The 27,165-nt window shown below is 39.7% G+C and overlaps 1 protein-coding gene and 1 long non-coding RNA gene across 5 annotated transcripts in view; one reads left to right on the top strand and one right to left on the bottom strand.

Annotated features, from left to right (window-relative positions):
• The window catches only part of HMGA2 (high mobility group AT-hook 2), a 144,150-nt gene extending 117,205 nt beyond the window's left edge, over positions 1-26,945 (bottom strand). For 2 of the 4 annotated variants that reach the window (XM_063646471.1, XM_063646470.1), the window contains exons 1-3: positions 22,902-23,033; positions 20,201-20,287; positions 9,712-9,762 (exon numbers count right to left, since the gene is read on the bottom strand). In XM_063646471.1, coding sequence (XP_063502541.1) covers positions 9,712-9,762; positions 20,201-20,287; positions 22,902-23,012 — 249 coding nt within the window. In that variant the 5' untranslated portion in view covers positions 23,013-23,033. Of the gene's footprint in view, positions 1-6,067; positions 6,146-9,711; positions 9,763-20,200; positions 20,288-22,901 lie in introns of those variants that run through there. The other 2 variants (XM_054445178.2, XM_054445175.2) reach the window with 2 other exon arrangements.
• On the top strand, positions 21,180-22,959 carry LOC134737593 (uncharacterized). The gene is made up of 2 exons (XR_010122622.1): positions 21,180-21,444; positions 22,018-22,959. It is a non-coding gene; the product is annotated as an uncharacterized LOC134737593 (long non-coding RNA).
• Positions 26,946-27,165: the final 220 nt, after the last annotated feature.

Here is a 27,165-nt window from a genome sequence, read left to right as displayed (position 1 = left end):
AGAGAGAGAAACTACCTTAGAAAATTAGTTCATGAGGTTTGGCCAATAAAGCTGTCTTCTGTTTTTCTGATGACCCAAAATTGTGACAAAAATCCTTCTAAGGTACAGCACAAGAGTCTATTTTGGAAAGCAGAATGCTATTTCCAGGAGTGAGGGAATGGAAACATTAATATACGGCAAGACATTCGAAGTTTCTATCGGGCCTGGGTGATAGTGGCTAGCAGCTCACTTCTTTAGTGGAGAGGCATAAGATGGAATTCAAAATTATTACAAATACTGCTTTGATGCCTATAGGTTGTGCTTTTTTTAAAAAAAAAACCTACTGTAGCCTCTTTGGATATACAAATCATTAGTTTGGTTTTTTTTTAAGTCAAAGAATGTAATTCAAATCCACATTCATTACTGGAAAACAAAAATTCAAAGTCCATGCTTTATACACACTAAAGAAAAACTGTCATCCTACTCATGGAACATTTAGTAAGCACCATTATGGGCCTGGGACTGTACTAACATCAACAATTATGACCTATTGAGAGATTGCCACATGCTGAATAAAGTTTTTTTGATGGCTTCTCATTTAATTCTTATGAAACAATCCTACCAGACAAAAACTATGATTACCCTTTGTTTTACACACAGGGAAACTGGGGCTGGGATGATCAACAACTTGCCTTGATTAAGCTGATACCTGAACCCAGGCAGTCTGAGCTCTTAATCACTTTGCTGAATTCCCTCCTATGTCCTAGGTGCTGACGGTAAAAAGATAAATAGGAGATATGCACCCAACCCTCAAAGAGCTCATTTTAAAACACAAAGGGCTGCACTATTCAGAAATATTAAAGTATATAATTAAGTTGCTATAAGACCTGGTGATTTAAAAATTATTTGATAAACATAAATTATATTGAGTATGCACAAAGAGGAAAAATAAGATCACCATATGTTAAATGGCTCAACAGAATTTTCCTGGTTTTTCTGATTCCCTTTTTCTCCCTCTTTTTGGAGCCTGTATCTGACGATTTAACACCTATCTTTTTAAGCCAATACTAACTAGATAAAATTTGACTACTTTGATAAATCAAATCTGTATACATTTTGTATTAGCTTTAATATTTGCTGTGATGATAATGAGAGAATGTAACCCCAGGCACACAGCGCACAGCACAACCAATTCATATATCATATATAAGTGTGTGTGTGTGTGTGTGTATATATATATAGTATGAATGTATACATATACACATACATTCAAATCATGGTGTTAACATAGGTAAATTCAAACAGTGTGTCATTAGGATTTGGAAAGTAATATAATTACTTCTATGGAAGGACTTAAATTCTAAAGAGCTCAAAATACTTGAAAACTGTTATTTAATTTAGCCTCCTAACATCTGAAGCACAGAATAATAATCTACCTGGCAGGTATCAGGTTATCTCCTTAGAGCTCCCCAGACTATAAATTCCCCAAAGGCAGCCCCACCTATCTTGTCAGCCTTGGCATCCCTAGGACTCAGCACAGACTTGATTCATAATAATGTCAGAAGGCTTTGGCAAAATGTTTAGACAAATGGGAAAATCACAAAATCAAAGGGTCTCAGAATTGGAACTCTAGGGTTTAAATGATCCAGCCAAGAAAGAGACAAGCAACCAAATAGGTGAACAAAAAAAAAAAAAAAAGTGTTTCAGTAGCCTCTGTCTCTATCTCTGTCCTGTACATGCTGTGCCTTCTGCACAACATCACCTTTAAAGAGGCACTCGAGGTGCATTTTCTGAGTTAATGCACTGAAATTACAGTACAATGTGATAACACGGGCTTTCCTTGGTCATATAGTTAGGGTTAGCTCTGTGGCCTCTTAACACCCAAACAGGACTCTTTCAGCATCATCAGACAAATTCCCTAAACCTGAATTGAAAGAACTACGTTCCACAACCTGAGTCTAATGTAAGCATAGATTTGATGCCATTCTTCTGAATCTGAACAGAGGCGAAGGACTTGCCAGAACAAGCTTGACCGGCAGCCATTCATCGTTTACTAAGGAAATGCTCAAAAGGGACTCTTGTTTACTACGGCATCCTGAAAAAGACTTTTTAACTAACTTATAAAACCACGTTTATTATAAGAATGAAAAAATGAATGAAAAGCAAATTTCAGTGTCATGGCTGCATTCAGTGATTCCTGAGGACAGGGTTGGGGGCGAGCCTGGATGTAGATAATCTGAAAACCTTATGTTGGCTGTTACTCTCTGCCTCCTTCTTACCAAGCCTTTTACCAGAGCTGACCCCCTGTTCCTGACCCTGCCCCCCATCTGGTGGAGGCGCTAATGAGCAGTGAAATGGCCAAAGGGCAGGCAGCAGGGGGGAGCAGAGAAAACAAAGCAAAGAAGGGGACAAGAGGCTGGATCGTCACAAACTCAATAATCAGTCCCTGGATGATAGAGCTGGCTGCAGCAATAAAGGTTTTTGTGTTTTACAACCATAAATGCTTGACAGCCATTAGTTACGGACAGAATGTTCCTGTCAGGCACTTAAACATGAGAAAAGGCATGGATAAATTAAGCAACCTGCCCGAAGGTATTCAGCCCATCAAAATGCGGAGGTCCTTTTTTCAATCTGGAGTACAAGGAGTAGGCTTGGTTTCATCCCATCTTTTGTTGTCAAAAATGTTTAAATGTTTGTGTCAAGTATTGAAGAGTTTAGAATCAGGAATTCCTTGATTTTTAAAAAAAATCTTAAAGGCCGTGAGCAGTGGCTCACGCCTGTAATCCCAACACTTTTGGAGGCTGAGGTGGGAGGATCACCTGAAGTCAGGAGTTCGAGACCAGCCTGGCCAACATGGCAAAACTGCGTCTCTACTAACAAAACAAAAATTAGCCAGGCATGGTGGCGTGGGACTATTGTCCCAGCTACTCAGGAGGCTGAGATAGGAGAATCACTTGAACCTGGGAGGCAGAAACTGCAATGAGCCGAGATTGTGCCACTGCACTCCAACCTGGGTGACAGAGCAAAACTGTCTCAAAAACAAAACAAAACAAAACAAAAACAACAACCCTTATAAAAGCAGGCTCCACCTTTAAAAACACAACAAAAATGTTCTCCTGGAATATAATCATTTCACTTGTTTACCTAGTAAAAAAAAATGTGGCATATTAATTTTATTAATATACAGCGTGGGGATTTCCAACCTTTTAGAAATATTTACTACCATCCATAAACACTTACAGTAAGGTGAATGTAGGTAAATACGTGTATGGGAGTAGGGATAGTATACTGTGTAAGGAAAGTCTTACATACATTTGTTGTCATACAAAATTGTCACTGATTCTACATTTGTCATTTTATTAGAATTAAAAATTGAGATTACTGTCTTGGCCAGGACTCTACTGATCTGATGATAGCATATGGAGAAATAAGATATTTTTATGAACTACCTCCTGTCTAGAATTTGCCACTCCACACAAGTGAGAAAAATCTCTTCTTCCTTGGTGATAGTCGATGCTATTTTGGCACAGCAGCAAAGCCACTGGAGCTTCAGACTCTGCAGTCAATGTTTTTATAATCCTAAATGGTTAGGGTCTGGTAGAGGTTGGCCATGCTAAACTGGATGAACTGGCTGACGAAGTAGGGCAGATTATCAATCTCTTTTTTTGAAAGTCTTCATTTAACAGAATAATTAAGAATAGCACTTACATATTAAAACAAATGAAAAAGATGTTAGTATTGAATCAAAACATGAATGATCAAATTCAATTCTTGCCTTTTAGATATGACTTATTAGTGTTTTCATATTTAATCTTTTAATTTTAAATAATCATTTTAGTGAATTTTGTGGTAAACTATTAAAATAATACTAAGCTACTTTTCCCCATAGCGAAAAAATTTGAAAAGTACTCTATTTTTATCATAAAATATTGCAAAGGAAAAGATAGTTTCAGAAAATATTACTTACCAACTTTGAATGCATTATATGCATCAGTAAATTTATATTTAATTACTAAGCATATATTTTAAAAATGCAGTTGCTTTAAAAAGAGCATCTCCTGTTTTTTAAAGCATGTGATAATGGCAAGGGTCTAAGGGAAAATGATTTCACCTTCACACATTCCATTAGCAGACAGTTTTTGATGTTATATCAAAGCTATTTCTTCCCCTCCGACTCCAGTACAAAGTTGCAATTATCTGCAATCTACATTATTGGATATTCCTTTCTAAACATTGCAGTTATATATTTCAGTTTCTTTTTTTTTTTTTTTGAGATGGAGTCTTGCTCTGTTGCCCAGGCTGTAGTGCAGTGGCATGATCACCAAGCTCACTGCAACCTCTGCCTCCCAGGTTCAAGCAATTCTCCTACCTCAGCCTCCTGAATAGCTGGGACTACAGGCATGGGCCACCACACTCAGGTAGTTTTTGTATTATTGATAGACATGGGGTTTCACCATGTTGGCCAAGCTGGTCTCGAACTCCTGGCCTCAAGTGATCTGCACGCCTCAGCCTCCCAAAGTGCTGGGATTATAGGCATGAGCCACCATGCCCGGCCACTTTCAACAAGGAAAGTCTTAAATTACAAACGGCTAAAAGTTTTTGTTTTGTGTGTGTGCGTGTGCATGTGTGTGTGTTTAAGTAGCAAACCTCTGGAGGGAAAAAGTAATGGACATGTAAAACTTAATGTTTTAGCTTCAAAATCAGATTTCCAGGTTCTTCAATACATTAATTCTTGGGATCTTTAAAATAAGGCCAAAGAATTCCAAAACCAAAGAATGTGTGTAGTAGATTTTATTTTGATTCAGTTCTCCCTTCTCGATCCTCAAATCATCACTTAAATTTCTAGATTTCAATAAACTAGGGGAAAAAAACCCTTGTTGTCTTATCTAGAATCCTCATGTTTGTCTAATAAATAAAATTACATCACTTTCCTGTGTATCACAAGCTCTTTAAAAAGAGAAAGACAACTGCCCCCCTTCAAAAGCAATGGAATGGAAATGCATATTTTTTAATCAACGTACTGCACACACCCCATTACCAAATAAAGGGAATCAGCAGCCTGAGAAACCAGCTGGGGATTGCTGGGATCTTTCTAGTGACCAATTGAAGTGAAGTTTAAGCATCTGGTCCTTGGATCAATTTCTAGGTCAATCTTAGTATCTCCAGAAAGATTTTTTTTTCTTTTAAAAACCATTAATTCATATTGGGAAATATTTTTCTTCTGTTGTTAATTTCCTTTCTTTTAAAATATTCTGAGAACAAAACACCTAAAAGTATCACTTGTTCCCACTGATGTAGTCTTCATTATTTAGTTCTTGCTTCTTTTCCTCCAGAAGCACTAGCTGCATCACTAAGCAACATCTGGATGGAGGATTTTATACATGAGGTTAACAACTTTATTACTTCATTGTATTCTTGAGCCTAAGCCTCACTCTCTAAAACTTTCTCCAAATACTTTCCATCACTAAACTAGGTATGTGATGAGCTCCTTTCATAGGCAAGAATAGAAAAATGCAAATATTAAATGCCAAATTTCAATTGGCAGGACTGGCTAATGGAATTCTATAGAAGTTCTGAGAATCACCACATCTCTGTATGTACATCTTGAGGCAAACAGCAGAAATACTTCTTTTCAAACTGATGAACACCACATGACACCAAATCTCTACTATTGGAAGAAAGGCTTCTAAGCTGCAGTGTAAAACTCCTCCTTAATAGCAAAGAGAATTAAAATGTTCTTTAGTATTATTTATAAGCAGTTCTTAAACTTGATTAATATTCAGCATAAATATATTGAGGACATAATGATACTTTCAAGGGTACTTGGTTAGTCTGACATATAACTCTGTTACTTCATTCTATGTGTAACTACTGGTGGCTGTAAGTAATTAAGGTTTAGCCTACAGCTAATGTCAAAATGAAAGTGTACAGTGAAATTAATCATAATTTCCAACATTTACTGAGCACTTCCTATGTGCCATGCTCTTTATTAAGCCCTTTGCATGCATTATCTCATTTAATCCTTACAACTCTATGAGAAATATACCTTTTGCAGATGAGGAAACTGGACCTTTAAAGGTCATGTGATTTCTTAAGACTCCAGTTAGCTAAGTGACGGGCTAGAATTTGAACCCAAGCCATCTGAATCCAGAGCCTGAGCTCTTAACTATAAAAAGCCAGGAAAAAAAGAGACCCGGTTTACCTCTAGCCTCTTCTACACACACACATACACATGAAAATCAGACCACCTCATAAAAACAATAGATCTGAAATCCAGTTCAAACTAGGAAGATTTAAAAAAAAAAAAAGATGAAGGGAATTAAAGTAAACAATAGAAGTGTTCTTAAGCAAATCTAGCTAACACACTCATTAGATCACTGGATTGGCCAATGCTTCATCCCCTCTGAAAGCAAGACTGATGCAAGTTTCTCTCCCACACCTACCCATATGGATCCCAATTACATCAGATCAGAGGATTCCTCGGTAGGTATCTTTCCCCAGGCCTCTTACATGAATCTATAATATCTACTGGAACAAGTTTTAGAAGCACAAGAACTTTAAAACAAAGCAAAATATTCCACAAGAATAAAAGGGGAACAATTTGGCTTCTAACCCATATACCTAATGAATCCAGTCGGTTCAAAAATATATCTCTAACTCAAGGAAATCGGTGAATGACACTGTTGGAAAGAACTGAACTTGCTATAAAGTATAAGCCCATTTCCTATGGAAAATGCAATGATTTATTTCTTCAGCACAAGCTTTCCAGCAAAGAATGCCATTGAACGGAATGCCTTGCTGTGACTGGCTGCGTACTCTACCCAACAGAAGATATACAAGCAAAGAGGAAACACACTGTCTAGAAAAAATATACAATTTCCTTTTATTTCCTCTTCTCAGTAGAACAACTCTTCTTTGGGGACCAAATCAGGGACTTGTAACAATTCACCACATAATACTTTCCATTCTCACAGCCAGTAAAAATTAGAAACCAGGAGAGTCAAAGAAAATGACCCAGCTATTCTCAGAAAGACAAGGATTTCTGTGGTGGAGGCCTCACATGTGCTTCTTACCCAACAGGAAGATCGGATGCCTGGAATCCAGATCCCCCCTAAATTAGCAAGAACCCGTTAAGAAAAAAAACATATAAATCCTTTAATTGCTCTATAGTTAACTCCTGCTTGGCTGAATCATCAACTGTTTAAGGATGCGTGGTGAGAAAGAAAATTGTAAAGAAAGGTAGATGTAAACTGAATGACTTCGAAGTATTAGGGCAGGCTGTAATTAATTATCTGGCCAGATGTGGAGCCATAGGAAGGTTCTGAGAAGACAGGACTCTAACCTATGGAGGTGAATTGGTGACCATTATAGGACAGCCCAAAGGCAGAGGAGATGAAAGGCTGAGAGAGTTAAGAGGTTCCATTTGATGGAGGTTAGTTTGCTTGTTAACTGCCATTGTATTTGCTTGCAATTTATTTTATTTCATTTTAGCCACATTAATCCCATGGCTTCAAAGAACTCATCTATTTTCTATTATGTTGCCTATTAGAAAGATTATACACGTCTTTCTTATTAATTAGTTCAATGGTATGGGATGTCCTTTCAGAGTTCTGATGCTTAGAAAATAGCAGATCTCTGTTTGATATGTATGCCAGTATCAACTTAGTCAACAATGTGCTCATTAGAGTATAATGGAAGCAGCAGTTTTTGACTTCTGAGACTATGGCAAAAAAGGCCTTGCAGCTTCCTCCTCAGTTACCAGAAAATTCCCAGAGGGAGCTCTGAGTGCATGTAAGAAGGCTGATTATCCTGGGGAGGCCATGTATGGGTGATCCAGTGCACGCACTCCCAGATCCGCCCAGATTTCCAGCCAATCGTGATAAAGCACCAGATTTGTAAGTGAAACAGCTCCAGATTCTGGATCCCAAGTATTAGAGTCATCCCCTGATGCTTGAGTCTCCCCAGTGGAGGCCCCAGACATCATGGAGCAGAGACAAGACTTTCTGCTCTACCCTGCCTATCCTTGACCCAAAGAATCCATATGCATAATAAAATAGTTTTTTTACACTATTAAGTTTTAGAGTGGTTAACTAAGCAGCAATTGATAACTGGAACCATATGTACAACGAGGAAGGTGATAAACCCACTGTTTATGGAACCCACACCTGAAATATGATATTTAGTTCTAGGTGACATCTTTCAAAAGATTAAAGAACAAACATGTTCAGAAAAGAATAACAAGAATGTTCCTTTATGGGGAAAAAATGAGAAAACTGGAGTATGTGTTACATAAAAACACAGATACATACAAACAGTATGTATTAATTGTCCTCAACCATTTGCAGGGCTATCATGAGTGAAAGTGAAAACAATTACTCTGTATATTCCCAGGAGGATGACCTAGAGACAGTGGACTGAAGTTACAGGTAGTCAGATGGAATAATTTTCTGATGTTCAGAGCTTTCCTAGAAAAAAAGAGGCAGCCTTGAGAGGTAGCAAGTTCCCTAACTTTAAAGGTAATCAAGCACAGGCTAGATGATCACCAGTTGATAAGTAGGTTTGGAGAGAACTAATTTAATGAACAGAAGCTTGAATGAAATATCCTTACTTTAAGGTTACACTTTAACACTGAGATGTTTTTCATCTAAAGATCATCCCATTTCCTTATGCTAAGAAATCTAATTCCAACACATGTTGAGCAGAGGAAAAATACAAGATGAATAAATTAAATGAAAGGCAATACCAAAGTGTAAATAGAAAGTAATACAGAACTCTAGAGGAGAAAAGAATGGCAAACAGGAACACATAATCCAGCATAACAGAAAAAAAAAAAACTTTTTAAAATTTGGAGCATGAAGAAAGAACTGGGGAAGAGGAAAAAGGAAAGCCAAAGAACCCATCATATGCAACACTGGGTGTAAAGGATACTCTCATCCTTCTTGAGAAACGATTTCATTCATTTTTAGGACTTCTTTTCTCCGTCAGTGGGAAAGACAGACCAGAAGAACGTGGGTAACACAGCAACCAAGGGAACAGAGTTCAAGCAGTAAAATTAGCAAAGCTCTTCAGTGACCACTGAATTTCTGGCCTCAAAAGATACAGGATCTGTGTGCCTATAGGATCAAATGCACTTGTATGGATACAGCTATCTCTAATGTTTGCATGTGGAGAATGACTACTAAGGGAAGCAAGAAAAACTCGAAATAAACCCTTGCTTCCTAACAAAGCCATGTGAAAAAGAAAACACAAACCACCTAGAAAACGAGATGTGTCCAAAAAAAAAGCCATGGAGAAAACCAAAAAAAAAAAACCAAAAAAAAAAAAAGAAAAAGAAAAACATTAAAAAGTTATCACATACACATTGTGTATGAATTTTATCACCATTTGTAATCAACTTCCAAGGTTTCATAATACCCTTTAACTTTAGTTACTCAATCTACTGAACAAATCATCTCATTGTTACCCCATTTGAAGGAAGAGTGGAGCCTCTTTTGATGTTGATAAGAGATAGAAAAATGAGTCCACCTTCAGGAAAGAAAAGTGTTCTACATAAACACCTGGAGCCTAGTGGTAGAAAGTGATGATAATTTGTCTCTTGCCTTAACCCTTTCAAAGATTCATCAAACCAGAAGTTGGAAATTCATGTAATCGACGAAATAAAACTTTGCTCATTTAATACAACAGAAATTTTTCTTTACAAAAAAAGAAGAAAAATTATATCTTATTACTCACCCATTTCCTGGGTCTGCCTCTTGGCCGTTTTTCTCCAGTGGCTTCTGCTTTCTGCAAATGAAAAAGGAAGTCATTATAATTTTCTACCTGACATTGTTTATAAGTACTGCACCAAGAGACACATTTGAAGTAAGAATGTTCTGCTTTGCAGATGACGTATCGATTTTTTTTTTTTAACAAACTTCGTCTCCTCTAACGTTAATCTTTTTCCACATTTCTGAGTAGATTCTTCTTCATTGCATGATGTAAAGAGGTACCTATGCAACCCCTCACCCTAAAAGACTCCCCCTGTAGTGATCTCTTCTGACGTACATGAAAATGCTTTTTCAAAAGCTATTTTGCTTTTATTTCTGTCCATATTAAAAACATTATCCCCACATTCTGTAACTACATAAGTTAATATTTTAGAAAATTAATATTTCTTAAGATGATCAAGATTCTTTCCATGTCACAACTAAAGTTGCAAAAATTAATATTGATATATTACTTTACAATTTACAAAGCTCTTCTACCTATATTGGTAGTCAAAAGCAAGTATAAATGTGAAAAAGAATACACAAGCATTCTAATTCAAAATAACAAACATTGCACGCTTCTACATGTTTAATTTAATGTTCCTTGCCTGAAACAATCACCTGTCAATCAGTTCACCTAAAGCAGAGGGAAAAAAAGCAGGCAGAAATCATCAGTTTGTCCCAGTGATGAAAACTATTATGTGCCTAGAAATAATGACTAATTAAAAATGTACTTTATTAACAATAATCCCACACTTAACACGAATACATTTCTATCTTGAGAGTTTGTTTCATTGCTTTACTTCACAGAAGATTTTTCTGATGTCACAGTTGTTAACATTATTTATAAAGCAATTAGTTTTTCACTGTTTTTGTCAGCCCTAGTCCAATCTTCAGACACAACAACACATCAATACACACACATATCACATACATCTATAAAAACATGTGTTCCTACTTTTTAGGATAAAGAAAACTTAGTACATATTGTTTCATGTATAAGAATCATCCATGGCTATATTAACACACAAATACAGGTAACTTGAACCAGGATACCTTGTTCCACGTTTTACTTTTGTTATCTGAGTTAGCAGCCGGTGGGGGGTACTTGGTACAGTGATATTGACTGTAGCAGCCAGTGGGGGTACTTGGTACAGTGACACTGATTGTCTACACTGCCAAATGAAACTTTCCTCTTTTTCTCTTCAATCTGCCTGGTAAAAACAGATAGCTTTACATGATAGTTGACAAACAGATAGATGGATAGGCAGATAGACAGACAGGTAGATAAGAGATAAAAGAAGCCACAACATTTCTCACCAAATAGTATCTCCCTGATCTGGCATTACTATCCAACAGGTCCCATGAATTAACCCAAACTCTATATGACTGTAATGTTAACTCACACATATTGAGCATTTAAATATCCCAGGCACTCGATTGTCAGTCACATGTGTTACGTTAATCCTTACAGCAGCCTTATAAAGTGGGTATTATTATTTCTCTTGTTTTGTAGATGAACAACTAAGTCTTAGATAGGTTAGGTATACAACTGGCTCAAGGTCACAAACAAAGCAGGTAAGTGGCAGGCCTGGGATTTGAACCCAGTTTTGTCTAACTATAAAGACTGTGCTCCTAGCCTCTTAACAATGCCACTACCTGGTAGTATACAAGCATTTGCTACCATAAAAAAATACTTTAGGAAACTAAAATTGTCACTGATTCAGTTAATTTCCCAGAACAAAAGGAAACCTGGTAGCCTTTAGGGGTTCTATCTAACCATCAGATTTGGACACTCTGAATCATTGTTTATTACTTTTGAATGGCTCCACAAAGGAACCATTTATTGTCAGATGTTAGTGGCATTGTCTTACCTTCAGTCCCAAGGGCATGAATTTATCGAAAGCCCAGAGTGTCAAGTAAATCATACCCTCTTCAGAGCATTGCCTCATGGAGAGGCAGGTGCCCTGAGAAGATCACAGACTCTACCTTGGAACGCTTAGATTCCAATTCCTCCTCTTCCATTTTAGCTTTATGACTTTGGGCAGGTCCTTGAAGACCTCAATTTGGTTTCATCTGTGCAATGGAGATGACTCCTCCTGTGAGAAGTCATTCCTAGAAGTACTTAGAAGTTCCTGCCTCCCATGAGGTGCTCCATAAGTGTTCTTTCACTCCTAACTAGATGGAACCCTTAAAGGGAATTTTTCTTTTCTTCTTTTTTTTTTTTTTGCTTTTTGAGACGGAGTCTCGCTCTGTCGCCCAGGCTAGAGTGCAGTGGCACAATCTCTGCTCACTGCAAGCTGCACCTCCCAGGTTCACTCCATTCTCCTGCCTCAGCCTCCCAAGTAGCTGGGACTACAGGCACCTGCCACCACACCTGGCTAATTTTTTGTATTTTTAGTAGAGACAGGGTTTCACCGTGTTAGCCAGGATGGTCTCCATCTCCTGACCTCGTAATCCGCCCGCCTCGGCCTCCCAGAAAGGGAGTTTTTCTTCAAGTTAGTTTCCTCTCACAGGAGGCTTGGTCAATGCAAGTATTCCTTCACACCCATCTGTCACCTTTAGAATGAGCCTTTTAAGGATCCCTTTGGCTATTGCATAGTGAGTTATACATGAGTATGGAGTTCTCTAGCACCGGAGCAGCATCTGACTTAATCTTTGGAAGCAACTGTAAGATTGCACAGTTAACCCAGTAGTAAATTACACAAACATGGAAAATAGAAATCCTTTTTATTGAAAAGGGGGTGTGAAGTTGGGGTGGGAGAAGGAGCCCGTTGACTTTAGAAGTTAACAGTGCTACACCAGGCTTTTTCTGCACGGTTGTTATGTTTCAGGGGCCATGATGTGATCCGGGTGTATCTAAAATCTATTGAAGAGAGAGTTTTTTTTTTTTTTTTCTGAAAGGGTTTCACTGTATTTCAAAGTCAGAGAAAGCAAATCTCTCAAAAACAGAAAAAGCCCTGCAAATAAGATGACTTTTAAATGAGCATCTCATTTACAAAAAGCCTATTGAGAAATAAAATTTGCACCATTAACTAAAGGGCAAAATATCACGATTATCACTCGGACTTGTTAAAAGCAAACTTGCTCCTTGGTCGTTCAGGCCAGTGTTACATGTAAACTGAAACCCTCTTCTGAGACTACATCTAGAAGAAACACATTAGCTGTGCTGTGTGGCGTCAATCTGGGAGGTTTTCATTGTTCTTTAAAACCCACATTATTTAATCATTCTAATCAAACTCCACAAAGGCTGCAAAACAAGTTAGGGTTTTAGTTTGTAAACCAGCTTAGATCCAGGATTTTTACATATTGGAAAACATCAGCTTTAATATTGTTTTCCTGTGTTTAATGCTCTTCAGGATATTATTTTTCAAAAAAGACAAACAAAACATTCAGGAGGCTTGTTTTGTTTTAACATATGCAATACTGTAGAAGTGTATATTTGGTTTTCCTTTGCCAGAATAGAACTTGGCTTTATACTACAAACCCATGTATAACAGAGACATAACTAATTCTCACTATTTATTGCTCACATCAAGAGAGAAAACGGAGATATGGTTGGAATTCTCATTGGTAAGAACTGAAATTTCAGACTATTACCAGCACTATTATGCGAATATTTATAACAATCATATCTCATTAAAAGTGTCATTTCTCCCTTGTTTGCCCTCATTAATATTTTTATGTTTTAAACTTTAGATTCAAAACTGTACACTTAATTTTATGATATATTTAGAAGCAAGTCCATGAAGACTGGGAGAAATGTTAAATGGGAAATATAATTATTTCTTTCTCTAAGAAGTTCTGTACTCCAGGCTCTTCAATGTACTGCACATTTTAAAAACTAATTAGGAAAGAAATTCACTAGCAAATACATCTGTTGAGCTTGAAAGCAGTGCTTAGCACTAGTGCCTCGTGTACAGGAGGTGTTCACTATATACTTGTTGAAGGAGGGGAGGGAGGGAGGGAGGCAAAGAGAGAGGAAGGGAGGAAGAGAGGGAGGGAGGAAGGGAGGAAGGGAGGGAGCGAGGGAGGGAAGGAAAGAAGGAAGGAAGGAAAAAAAGGAAGGAGGAAGAAGGGAGGGAGGGAGGGCAAGAGGAAAGGAAGGAAAAAAGAAAGGAAGGAAAAGTGTTTATACTATATGTGTGTCTTATTTCCCTCTTATCATCAGAATTCTAGAGTTCAGTAAAACTAGAGATAATTTCACCTAGCCCTCTCATTTAGCAAAGAAGAAAGCTTCTGGATGTGTTACAATTCCCAAAGACATAGCCTCATGATATATTTGGGAGCCAGAAGTCTTGTGGGTATCAGTCGCAGAAGGCATACATTTCCAACCCCTTTATAACCTTTGGAGTGGCCCTTCAAAGGTTTCCCAAAGCGTAATTTCCAACCTGCATTTCAGGTTACTGGAGATAACAGAAATCTACCTTGTAACAAATATTTTACAGACCATTCGGGAGCACATGGTAGTGGAAAGAGTATAAGCTTTAGAATTAAAGTGAATTCAAACCCAGGTGCTACCATTTACCAGAGTTGAATATCAGATATGTCCTGTTTACATCTTTGAATCACAGTTTTCTCATTTGTGGAATGAAGACCACAATGCCTAAATCAGAGGATTAAAGGAGCTAACATATATGTAAAGTGCCTGACAAAAGCTATGGCATTTAGCACTTAGTCAAATGTAATTTCTTTTCCCTCCCCTTATTTTAAAATGCTACCCACAAATATAATACTTACCAATTCTCTTAGTTTCCAAAGTGACTTTCCAAGCGTTATCTTACTTCAGTAGGGCAGGGCAGGTGTTACTTCCCCTGTTTTACAAATGGGAGATTAAGCAACCTGCCCATGTTCACAGGTAGCAGAACTGAGACCCAATCTGATTTCAATGCAGTAAAGTGTCTGTTCTTTGGAGAGCTATTCCCATATAAAATAAAACTGCCATGGGAAAATTTAAAAAATAAAAGATAACCTTCTAGGGTGAAAATCAAATTAGTTAAAAGTAATGTATTTCCAAGTTTCCTACAAACACATGGACAAGAGCAGAGGTTGGAAACTAAGAATAATTCAATTCTGACTTCAGGGTCAGGTTTAGGTGGCTATTAATTTTTTGCTATTACAAGTTCTCTCATCATATTTTTTTATGTACTATGATATAGCCAGAACTCCCCCACTGCAAATCCATCAGTGCATCTGTACCAAAAAAAAAACTAGAAAAATATTTGGGTGTGAAGGTGCCCTGTCTTGTTTGCATGTATCTTGATCTGCATGAAGCCCACTATCCAAAGCCTAGAAAACACATTTTATTTCCTTCAGTTGCTATTTTTAAAAATATAAACAGTATAAATCAATGTACACTGATATCAAAATCAACTCTATGAATCAATCCTACTAAGTACTGAGGAAATTCTCATTTTACCTTTTTGATAATCCAGTTCTGTAAGTTTCCTAATTTTACATGCAACACTTTTAGCCTTGAAGAGACATTACAATTTGCTATCACAATATATTTTCCAATAGAAAATATAAGTAACTTCCATCACCCATTGTAGTTCCTGCTTATTACCCAAGTTAGCCCTTACTGTCAACTCTGGTGTCCTTATTTTGCACATGCTTATCTTCATGTATACAAACACTAAATTAAAACCAAAGCCAAATGACAGGCAAAGTTATCATTTTCAAAGTTTAAGATTCTTCTCCTCCAAATCTTCTCTCTACCTTTTTTGTAATCATAAACATCAATAGCAATGATACAAGAGATCATTGCTATTGATCACAGGAGTTACCTTCTGAGCAAACATTATCCTAGACAAAAGAGAATGCCTGCACTACTCTTCTCTAATTTAAATAGAATATGCCATTCAAAATTGCTCAGTGTATTAAAACAATATGAAATAATGCGATGCCCTAACAGATAACAGTTCTCTATTTCCCCTTTTCTCTTGGTTGGCAGAACAAAGATTCATAACTAAAACCTTCAGAATCAGTGAAATTAATTCAGTTTCCACTTTGTGCCTTCTGCTCTGTAAACTGCAGAAAGTCAACTAACAAGACAAGACATGTTTGAATGATTTAACTGACATAAAATCCTCTTCAGCACCCATCTATTCTTGAGAAAGAACTGAAATGCAATAGAATACCAATCTGGTATATTCTATCTCCTTAGCAAAATGATCTGTTGAGAACTTGAGATAAAAATGAGCCAGGAATGTAGGTCAGCCAGAGAAATGAGGAGACTTCAAGTTCAGAAGAGTTCAGAAGGATGAGAGCTTCCAGAGAAGTAGAACTATAGGTCCCTTGAAATAAAATTACTTCATAAGATAATTCAAATGTATTTCAATCTCCCATATTTGGATCATAATCTGTGATAATTAAAAGCATTGCCAGATAGAATGTGCTGGTGCATTAAGTAAGGCTTTGTCTTCCCTGGCAAAGTGAAAGAAAAAAATGAGTCAATTGTTTAGGTAAGTCAGCCTAAATATCAAGATAATGGAACAACAGTTGGGCTTTACTTAATTTCACCTGCTGAATTCATTTGTACCCTCAGATAGGGCCCTGAATCTCACAATAAAACTTACCTGCCCATTGAAACACAGAGGAATTAAACTAAATCATAGTAGTTTAATTTAGAAACCATAGGCCAGAATTATATGATAACTTCCAAAGTTACCTTTCCTTAACTCACCTATAATAATGTCTTTGGTTTCTCCTTTTAATTAGGCCTACTATATTCTGAAGAAAATTCTGTCTTCACTCAGCATTTATGCTGAATGATTTTTCTGAAATGGTGACTAAAACTATCTTCTCTCTTCTTAAAATATCTGTGATTGGTGTGGGTAATGATTATGAAAAGCAAACCACATTTCTAGGAATGCAAATGATTAGAAGGAGCATGAAGTAGTCTTTACAGTATCTAATTAATTCAGGCCTTCTTTTTATAGCAAATTGAACACAGAGATTAAACATTTACTCTGAACACATTATTTTAACTATAACTACTTTATCTAGATATTTTCATTCTGCACTTTGCTCCCTAGATCTGTCCATTACACCTAAAGCCAAAAGGGTGGTGAAGCAAATACATGACATGATGAAATAGGGTTATCTCACACCTGAGATCTTTTTTTTTAATTTTCATTTTCCTTCCAATAAAACTTAATTCAACCTCAGAAAAAAAACTTCCTAAAATATGTGAATGAGAATTGGCTTAAAACTTAAAGATGAATTTGACTTGAGACCTTCAACACTGAAGAATTAGTGACAACCCCTCCAGTATTCTGTCATGATTAAAAAAGTACAACAAAACCCTAAACTAAAGGAGATTATAACTTCTTTCTCTCTAACCATCTGGGAACTGTAAAAATGCAAAGATTTCCATCCAGCACAACCAGGAAAGGAAAGCAAAGCAAAACAAAACAAAAAAGGAAGTTAAGACATAACTGGTCATAGGTGTACCTCAGACTAAAAAATAAATAAAAGGGTAAAGATATGCCCACACAGACATATACACACATGGACAAATGAATTATTCAGGAAAACTTTAACTTCTGATTTCTTTTATTCAGGTAACTATATGAAACTGATTCAGGGACAAATTTTGAGCACTCAGATTGGAGTTCTGAGGAATGACTAGAATCATCACACAATGGTCATGCATAGTAATTAGTTTTAATGGAATATTAAGTAGACTGAAGAATAATTATCTTCTCTTCCAAAAGTTCCAAGCATAGGGAATTGTGTTTTTATAAATGTCTTTGTTTTACATATTATATAAATCAATTTTCTACTGAATACGGTTTGAAATTAAAGTGATGGCTAATTTAGTAGTCATTCACTTGGTCTTGCAGCATTCTGCATGCATTGTCCAGTTTCACACTGTTAATTTTCTAATCAACAGCTTTGTTTTCAAATGTCCCAAGGCCAGTTACTGAACCCAAATATAAACTTTGTAAGTCAAGAAACTCCAAGCAGCAAGAAATTTTAAGTATATAACCATCAGGATTTCAGTGTGCATTGCAGCTCCTCTAATTTTAGGCTTCTTTCTTCTCATATACTTACCAGTCTTTGCAATGTATTTTGCATTGTGATGGGTCTCAGTTTACAGGAAAACACTCACTTTGTTACTCATAGAAGACTTCTCATATCTATTCTGGTCAGTCTCACAGGGTATGTTTATCTTACATGTTATGAACAATATAACTTTTTCTAAAAAGATTTGCATTGCAAAATCCTGACGAACATATATGTTTTGTTAGAACACAATATATGCTTAATAAACAAATATGTTTGAAAATCATGTTTATATAGAATAATAACATACTTAACAAATTCTGATTTGAAAGTGAAAATACCTTAAGTTTATACATGCCATGAACGATTCATCAATGTCATTCATTATTTTGCAAGGTATTCTCTTCTCCAGATGAAGCGTAATTTATAAAACTGAAGAAAAATAAGTCATGTTATGGGCAAATGTATTTATTCATTTTTATTACAAGAGGGATTTTTATAACACCATTGTAGGAAATAATTGTGTCTGAAAGAATGAAAGATTCTGGAGAAGGAATCTTTAGAAAAAAGAAAGCCTACTTCTGTTTTGGAAATTGGAATAATGTATGCATACACATGAAGAATTTTCAGAAAGATGAGTGGCTTAGGGGGGTCATTTACAAACGCCTGTCACTAGAGTCACTAAAAATAAATCAACCCTTACTTAGGAATAGATCAACTTTAAAAATTTTACTTTAGGTGGTAAACTAGGCACTAGTTTCAGCTTCCCTTTTCTCAATACAAATTTTGTTAGTCAGTGGTAAGCTTTTTAAAATGAAGAGGAGGCAATGGGAGCGTTTCTATCTATTCATCCAAAAAACATGAAATACAGTAAAATATGGGAGACAATTCATTTTCCTTTTTAGTATGAAATTTCAAATTACTTATTTATGGTGAAATTTAAAGATTTCTTCCTAGGAGATATTATCATGATGTGTTTTTCAGAGGAATTACACCACAGCTTAAATGCGTGTTAGCTAACAAGATATTCATTTGTGCATCTCCTTAGAATAAAAGTAAATTAGGTAAACTCCACACTTACACAACATAGAAAAACTCCTTGGTAAAATCAGTCCTTTTTAGTTAATTTATAAATGAGATAAAATGAAACAAATATAAAGTACTCATATTAAAAATACCAGATTATATATTGCCGTTTTTAAATAACAAGGTTAGAGCTATTTTAAAGTTTATTGATTAAATAAGAAACACAAATCTAAACTCTAAGAAGCAATTAAATTTAAATATATTAAAAATATGCTCCTCAACTCTGTTCAAAACTGTTAAAACAGACAAGAACTCATAGTAACTTCTTAAATAACTTTATATGTACCATTAGTTGCTATGGCAGTTTACATATATTACAGTTAGTACCCACAGTCACAAAGAAAACCACACAAAACATTAATCCCCAAACGATGAGCATATAGTCCTTTCTAACAAATACTGTACATGGAGTACCCAAAACCGGTGAAAAGGTATATCCAAATTTAGTTCTGACTTTTGAAACTTTGTTCTCAATTACTACACAAACCTACAAATAAGACGCAGAAACTTTTTTTTCCAATTTATTTATAAAGTCAAAAAAGTGACTGGTACTTCTCTATACATGCATTAACCCTGACATAGTTCCTCTTTGCTAGCTTAAACACAGCCAACCTGAAGTTATCTTAAACTGCAAGTTTAAATTTATTAAGAAAAACACTGAATATTACACTTAACTGGGTTCTATTCTGCCCAAAAAGAGATATTTGTTTTAAAAAGTCTCATTGTCCAATTCAGACATTTCTACGTCACTTGATGAAAAGGCATTTTGAGATTATGATATACTATACTGCAGGTTTATTGTAAAACAAACAGTATACTTTATTATCAAAATTAAAGCTGTAAAATTCATGAAATTTTTCCACTATGCTACAACTAGATTTACTTCTAATTATCATCTATTTGGCAAAGTACTTTAATAGGGGGATTTGGTTTGCAGTAGCCATGTAATAAGCACAAAGTAAATCAATCTCTATCATTTTTCAGAGGAAATTGCAAAAACTTTACCACCAGGCAAAATCTATAGTTTTGATTTGTTTTTAACTATTTACAACTGGTGCAAATATTAATTGTGTCATTTTCCATCCCGCCCCCCCACCACTCCTTCCTTCCTCACTTCTACCCGTTTTAAGGTTCAAATTATTTGGTGGCTGTTTGTTTAAAAACAACACTGTTAAGTATCTTCATAAACTTTTTATGCTGAGCATCTGCTTAGAAAAAAGGTTAACTCATATCTAACTAATGTTAAATGTAAGAAATGAGTCTTGCGTTACCCAGTTGGAACAAATTCCTAGCTGCGGAGTTAGAATGGGAAAGTTACAGGCAGGCTCCTGTAGTCAGTCATTGATGAAGTTAGGAGAGCTTGACTTGAGAAATCTCACCTTTTGAGCTGCTTTAGAGGGACTCTTGTTTTTGCTGCCTTTAGGTCTTCCCCTGGGTCTCTTAGGAGAGGGCTCACCGGTTGGTTCCTAATTGTGAGGGAAAAAAAATGCTGTTGTGGCAAGAATGTCTGAAAGAAATTGACCCTGACTCTTTAGCTATATTTTCTGCATGTGCTGCTCAAAAGAGCTGTTGGAAGACGTTCAGTTCAAGCATAAATGGATGATGATGGTACAGAGTTTACAGAAAGGGGAAATAACTATACTTTTAATGCAAGGGTTCAAAGAGGAAACTCTGTTTTGTATATGAAAACTAGATTCTACTTCAAACCTAAAATGGTAACAAAGACTGAAGAGGCATGTTCTAGAAAGAAAGTCATATACTTTTAAGGTGTAAAGTTTACAGGGCTATGCATTTGGCAACTCATAGGAATAATAAGCATTTTAAACGAACACCACTCTCCATTATACTAGCATTTCAAACAACAGAAATACGAAGCTACCATCACAGATATTTCAACAATCTTCCATATTGAAAAGGTGGCTTTTAATCATCTTTGTATACCTGCCTTCTAGGTGGATTATGATTCAACTGACACATTCTGAGTGAAATACTGGAGCAATTATTCAAGTTCTTCAGTTCAAAATAACTCCATTCCCCCTAAAATTTCCAAATAATTATAGTAAATCTATGGTGGGAGGTTTTGCTTGAATTATCTAGTTAATTGCTTCAATTCTCCACTTCCTTTTGGAGATGCAGGCATGGCCTCCAGTCTAAATTTAAATATCTTTTGATAAAAATAAACATATTTTCTTCAAAACTTTCTTTTGAGAAAACTCTTATGGGGGTGGAGTGGAGAAAACTAAAAGGGGGTAAAAGCGAGGAGGAATGGAGTGTCTGGGAATGAGAAATGGAAGCAATCACTAGGTTTAGCAAAACTTTAAATGGCTCCTATGCCAAGTAGTAAATACTCAAGTGGTTAAGAGAATGCGATGATTAATATTCCAGATCCCAAATATTTATCCAGTGAATCATCTATTCACATTTCATTCAGATTCGGTGATTAAGTGAGGCTAATTAACTTAAAACCTATGAACGTCCTCAATGAAAATTCGCATCCCATTTAGAGAATTCGGGAAGGTTCCCTGCAAGCTTCTGTGGGACCACTAGCACCAGTGGGCACATCGAGAGCAAACACATCGGAGACACATTTTTCTTTCTTTGTGAATTCTGCCTTAACTCAAAGGTAAAGTATCCAATCACCTCCAGACCCCATTGTAATTCCTTTTGGATTTTATTTTTTTGGAGGGGGGGTAATTAGTGAGTTAGAGCTGGGTGGCGGGTGGGAAAAAAGTGGGGGAGGGCAGAGACTTCCTGGGAGGTGTAAAACAGGATTCAAATTCGGTGTAAAGTGTCGCTTGGGCAGAGCGGGAAAACTCAGGGGCCTCTAGATCGGCTTGTTTCCTTTGATGATTTCAAAAAGGTACAACTCTCAATTTTTCTGAAATGCACTGGCAAGCAAACATTGTTCAGTTTCCCCACCTTGCTCTCGGACAACTTTTGGACTCTAGGACTATTTTCTAATCGGCGTGTTTGCCATGAAGGAAGCGATTTAAGACTAAGGAGCGAGGAAGTTTTAAAGCCCGAGAAAGTGGAGTTTAAATGTTCTCAATAGACATATCCCGCTCCAACCCTGCCCGCCGCGGCTTGGAAATTACGGCGAACAAAACCCCCAGCCCTGCGCGTTGAGCGCAGCTCTGCAAGCGCCGGCTGCACGCTTAATTGGTTGCATCCGCAGACAAAACCCTCCACTCCGCAGGGTCCCGGGCGCCCCTCGATCGTCCCCTACTCAACCCCCGGCCACTGGCCTTGGAGAAGAGCATTTAATGGCTGCAGCTCTGAGGCGCGAGATCCAGGGGCAAAAGGGGGACCGGGCCCCTGACGAGAAAGCGACCCTGGCTACCCTGCACTCTCTTGGACACTCCTTTCAACGCGCCCTTAGCTGGGCGAGTTAACCCCGTCCCGCGGGGAACCAGGCTTCCCGTAGCCCCTGCCCCGGGCTCCCTCCGGCGGCTGCCGCATATTTAAAGAGCCCAAAGAGGACCAGGCAGCCGGGTCTCCACGCGTTCTTTGTCGGGAGGGCGCGAGTCTTGGGCCACCAAGAGCTTGGAGGAGGGCGCCAAGGGGGCGGCTGCGGCGCGCCAGCCCCCGACCCGCCAGCAGCCCCTGGAGGCGGGAGAAAGAGCCTCCGGCCCCCAGGACTCTAGCCCCTTCAGCCCAAATCGGCCGAAGCGCCCGGGTCCCCGGCACCTCCTTCCTCCCGGGCAGTTGCAAAAGCAGCTCGGAAAGCGCCTGCGAGCTCGGGTTTGTCGGATCCCGGTCGCTTCCAGTCACCGGGCGACACCGCGCCACTCGGGGCCGTGCACAATAGCGAAAGTCCGAGGACGCGCTTCGCCCGACCCCACCTCCCGCCTTCCCCAGGCCGCCCGCCGCGGCTCCCCACCTCCCCGCCCGGAGGGTTGCTGGTGCCCCGGGGCCGCGCGGCGCACTCGTGGGGTCTGCGCCGCTCCCCCCAGCCGGCCGGCGGGCAGTGTGAGACGGCCGCGGCGACTGGGCTCCCGCACTCCGGCCGCCCCGCGCGTGTCTGGGCCCCGGCAGTGGGGACGGGGTGGGCTGGTGCCCCCACCGCGCCAGCGTACTGACTTGCTGCTGCTTCCTGGGGCGGCCGCGTCCTCTCTTCTGAGGCGCTGGGGCGGCAGGTTGTCCCTGGGCTGAAGTGGACGGCTGCCCCGCGCCCTCACCGCGTGCGCTCATCCTGCCTCCCGCCGCCGCTACCGCCGCTGCAGCCGCTTCGCCTCGACCGCCCCGGAGCTGCCCAGCACCTTTCGGGAGATGAGGTGATAGGGCTGGGGACGCCGGCGGGGCGAGCGCGAGCTGGCGGGCTGCAAGGGCTGCTGTTGCTTAGGCTGCCGCCGCTGCCACCATCAACACCGGACGTCCAGCGGCTGCCAAAAAGAGAAGAGGGGAGGAGGAGGAGGAGGGGAGGAGGCGCTGCCGGTGGCGGCGGCGGCGGCGGCGGTGGGTGGGTGCCGGAGGTGGAGGTGGCGGTGGAGGTGGAGGTAGCGAGAGGAGGAGGGAAGCGAGGGAGAAGGAAGAGAGGCTTTGAGGTCGCAGAGGCTCCTCTCGCGGGTTGGGATCAGGAGTTGCGGGCACCGGGAGCACTTCGGAAGCGGCTTGGAAAGGGAAGAGACTTGGAGTGAATTGTGTCCCTTGAAATGTTAGGCGGGGAAAGAATTCCTCCTCCTCTTCCCCCCACCCTGCGAGAGAGAGAGAGAGAGAGACAGAGAGAGAGAGAGAGAGAGAAGAGATTGAGATTGAAAGTGCCTTGGGCAGTCGGAAAGCAAAGGAGGATAGGGAGATTCCGCCGGGATAGGGTCGGGCACGGAGCACAGGCAGAGGACAGAGTAGTGGGTGGCACCGCGCCTCCTCGGGTGGCGGGAGCAGGCGGCGGCGGCACCGGAGAGACGGAGGGGGACGGGCTGCTAGCTCCTGAGTCTTGCACCAAGCGCGCGCTGCCCGGGCTGGAAGTTTTCTGAGTTTCTGCCCCAAGATTCAAGTGGGATGAGTGTGTGTGAGTGTGTGTGAGTGTGAGTGTGTGTGGTGTGTGTGCGTGCGCGCGCTTGCGCTTGGGGAGGGGGTGGTGGGGGGGAGTGCCCACCTCTAATCGTGGGCGGATAAAGGGGAGGGGGTTGCGCAGGAAGAAAAGTATGAGGAGGAGGGAGGCCAGGCGGACCGCCGAGCCAAGGCGCCTGGCTGCTAGCCAGAGGCAGCGTTCGAAATACAACTGCCTCGGCGGCGGCGGCGCCCGGGTGCCACCCGGAGCCCCGCTCACGTGCTCCCGCCCGGCGGCGGGGTTAAAGGGACAGGCCGGGGATCCCGGGCTGGCTCGCCGTGGGCCTAGCTCCACCCGCCTCTCGAGGTCACCCCTGGGCAGTTGTCCTGGGAAGGCGCGGGAACGTGACTGTCCTGGAGCCACGTTTCGGGGCTTGGCCTTTACCTGCGCCTCTACCGTGCCGAGCCAACACTTTGCAGGAAGCGTCTAGGCTGCACCTCAGGCAGCGCACCGGTTCACTGTGAGTGGGAAGGGACTGCAGAGGAGTGGGAGAGGGCCCCTGACAGCCGTACTCCGCCTCGGAATGCCCTCACCACAGAGCCTGCGGGCGGGCGAGCGCGCACATACACGGAGACATGCATGCAGATACACACGAACACGCGTGTAAGCACATGCACGCAGATACACGTGGACACGGGGGCATTCATGCGCTGGTAAACACACGCATTTACACACACACATACACACAGGCACGCAGATAGACATGCACATTCGCAGACACGTGCAAACAATGTGCACACACAGAGCGCCCCAGCTTCTTCATTGAACTTTTTTCTCCAGGAAAGACTAGAGGCAACCGAAGTTCCCGCCTCATCCCCCTCCCCGGGGATCCGACGTTCCCAGGGTAAAGGGCACCTTGTAGATTCCTAACGCCACAATTGCACTCACTGCCCAACTCTCCCTTCAGTTTACCTCGATTTAACCTTCTGCCTGAGAACTCTCTTTCTGCCAAGTCCTAATTTTATAGCCTGGGCTGTTTCTGAGTTATGTGAACACCATAATGGCCACAGTCCGTTTTTAAAAGGTGGAGTACATTTTTAAATGTACCTCTTTTCATCCTTGAATAACACAAAACTCTGAAAAAATTAGGTTCAGATTTTCACACATCACACCCCAAATTATTTTGGACTAATTCCAAAATAAAAACTTTCACCTGGGGAAGAATTTATTTTTTTCAAAGATACAGACCACCGTGGAATAAAAACGCCTACTTTGCAGCCCTAAGCAGGAGTTAGGCACCGCCAGGTTCCACTGTGCCTGTGGAGGAGGCGCGTGTAAATGTCTGCTTTGGCGCGGCAGCGCTGATTGGTCCGCGTTGCCATTTTAAATCCATTTCCAGCTGCCCTTTGCAGAGCTGGGACACTCTGCTGCACGTTGAGTGCTCTGCAGGAACCCAGGGTTTCTCTTGGGTCTGGGAACGCTTAGCTGTAATGGAGAGAGGGAGCCTCCACCCCTCCGGATGGAGCCCAGCAGCTGACTGGGGAGGGAGGGGTCTAACAGGAACCAAAGGTTTTCTGTCAGGGCTTGGCTCAAAGATGGTATCTTCATCAAAGGGATTGAAGTTTCACCTAACGATTACAGGGACATTTCCTAACTGCCAAGCGTGCACATTTAAAAACTATGATCACATATTTGCACTGTGGTGTGCACATTTCACATACACGTACAAAATAGGTTTTTGGGTTTGTGTTTGTTTGCTCACTTTTTGCCAGGAGTAGAGAGAAATTCTGAAGGTGAATGAAGGGGAGTCACTGAGGAGTTCAGCCAGCCGGTTTTGTGCTGTATACCTCATTATATCCTAGGATTTTTTTTTTTTTTTTTGGTAATGTGTACGGACGTCAGCAAAGAGGGGATTCCAAAATTTTGTTTTTGCATTAATCTTTGAATATAAGAGAAGCACAGAAAAATTGGGGGTGGGAGAATATACAGCCACTTGTTTTCAGGCTGCTATCATTTTGCTATTAGACTATTTGACCCCTTTTGAATTTATAACAAGGGTATAAAACAAATATTGTATCAAGTTCTATTTAAATCAATTTTATATATTTTCATTCTTTGGAAGCTGTATTTGATTTTTCAGAGTTCTGTATACTTTCTGTAGGTGAAACATTAAAATTTGTTGTAATCTTTGAAATTATTGAGACTTTTACTATACAAAAAGGTGTTCTTATATATTTTTAAAATAATGTTAAATGGTTAGATTTTATTTTTAAGGAAAGTAATTTTTTTTTACATTTACATCTGAGGGTTTTTCCCCCAGTTTAAGTTTCTTAACCGTTCACTGCCTCTTCTTTATCACACCATATCTTATCCATATATTCAAGGCTCAATTCTTCTTTCTAATTTGAAAACTTTCCAGGTAGTTTCTGTCCATATTCAACTGTGTCTTTTCTTCTTCTGCACCCACTATAGAATTGAGCAATTAGCACCTTGGTTGTATATGTTAACAAGGCTTTTAATTATCTGTGACACATGATGTAGATTAGTGTTTAGATCAGGTCAGCCCATTAGTGGGTGGTAAAATTAATTTAGCAAACCCATAACATCATTTAAAAAATAAGTAGACTAGGATTGAGAATATCACATGTAAAATTTCTGTCTTAGATATATAGTACATATGTATGAAAACTATTAAGATATATTGTATTTTCATCTTTAACATCTTGGAATTTGGGATGTATCTTAGAATTCAAGGTGTCTTAGCACTATGTTATCACATACTAGGTGGTGTCTTTTCTATTTTGGTGGTATACATGCTGCTATGGTTTGGCTCTGTCTCCACCCAAAACTCATCCCATAATCCCTACGTATGGTGGTTGGGACACGGTGGGAGGTCACTGAGTCATGGGGGTGGTTCTCCCATGCTATTCTCATGATAGTGAGTAAGTGTTCACAAGATCTGATGGTTTTATAATGGGCTCCCCCCTTTGCTCAGCTCTCATACTTCTCCTTCCTACTGCTTTGCGAAGAAGGTGTCTTGCTTCCTCTTTGCCTTCTGCCATGATTGTAAGTTTCCTGAGGCCTCCCCAGCCATGCAGAACTGTGAATCAATTAAATCTCTTTCCTTTCTAAATACCCAATCTCAGGTTTTTCTTCATAGCAGTGTGAGAATGGACTAATACACATGCTTATATGTAAATTTTATGTATATTCCCAGAAGACAGGTAGCATTTCAAGTACCTCTTTTTTTTTTTTTTTTTTGCACTAGTCTTGTCTAGGTAGTGTTCTGTTCATCTGTTCATGATAGACTTCTGGTAGTTATTAATTTATTACAACGACGAAGGAACCTATAAT

Source organism: Pongo pygmaeus, chromosome 10, assembly GCF_028885625.2.
Source record: "Pongo pygmaeus isolate AG05252 chromosome 10, NHGRI_mPonPyg2-v2.0_pri, whole genome shotgun sequence".
NCBI classification, from domain to species: domain Eukaryota; kingdom Metazoa; phylum Chordata; class Mammalia; order Primates; family Hominidae; genus Pongo; species Pongo pygmaeus.
This window is presented reverse-complemented; position numbering and strand designations above follow the sequence as displayed.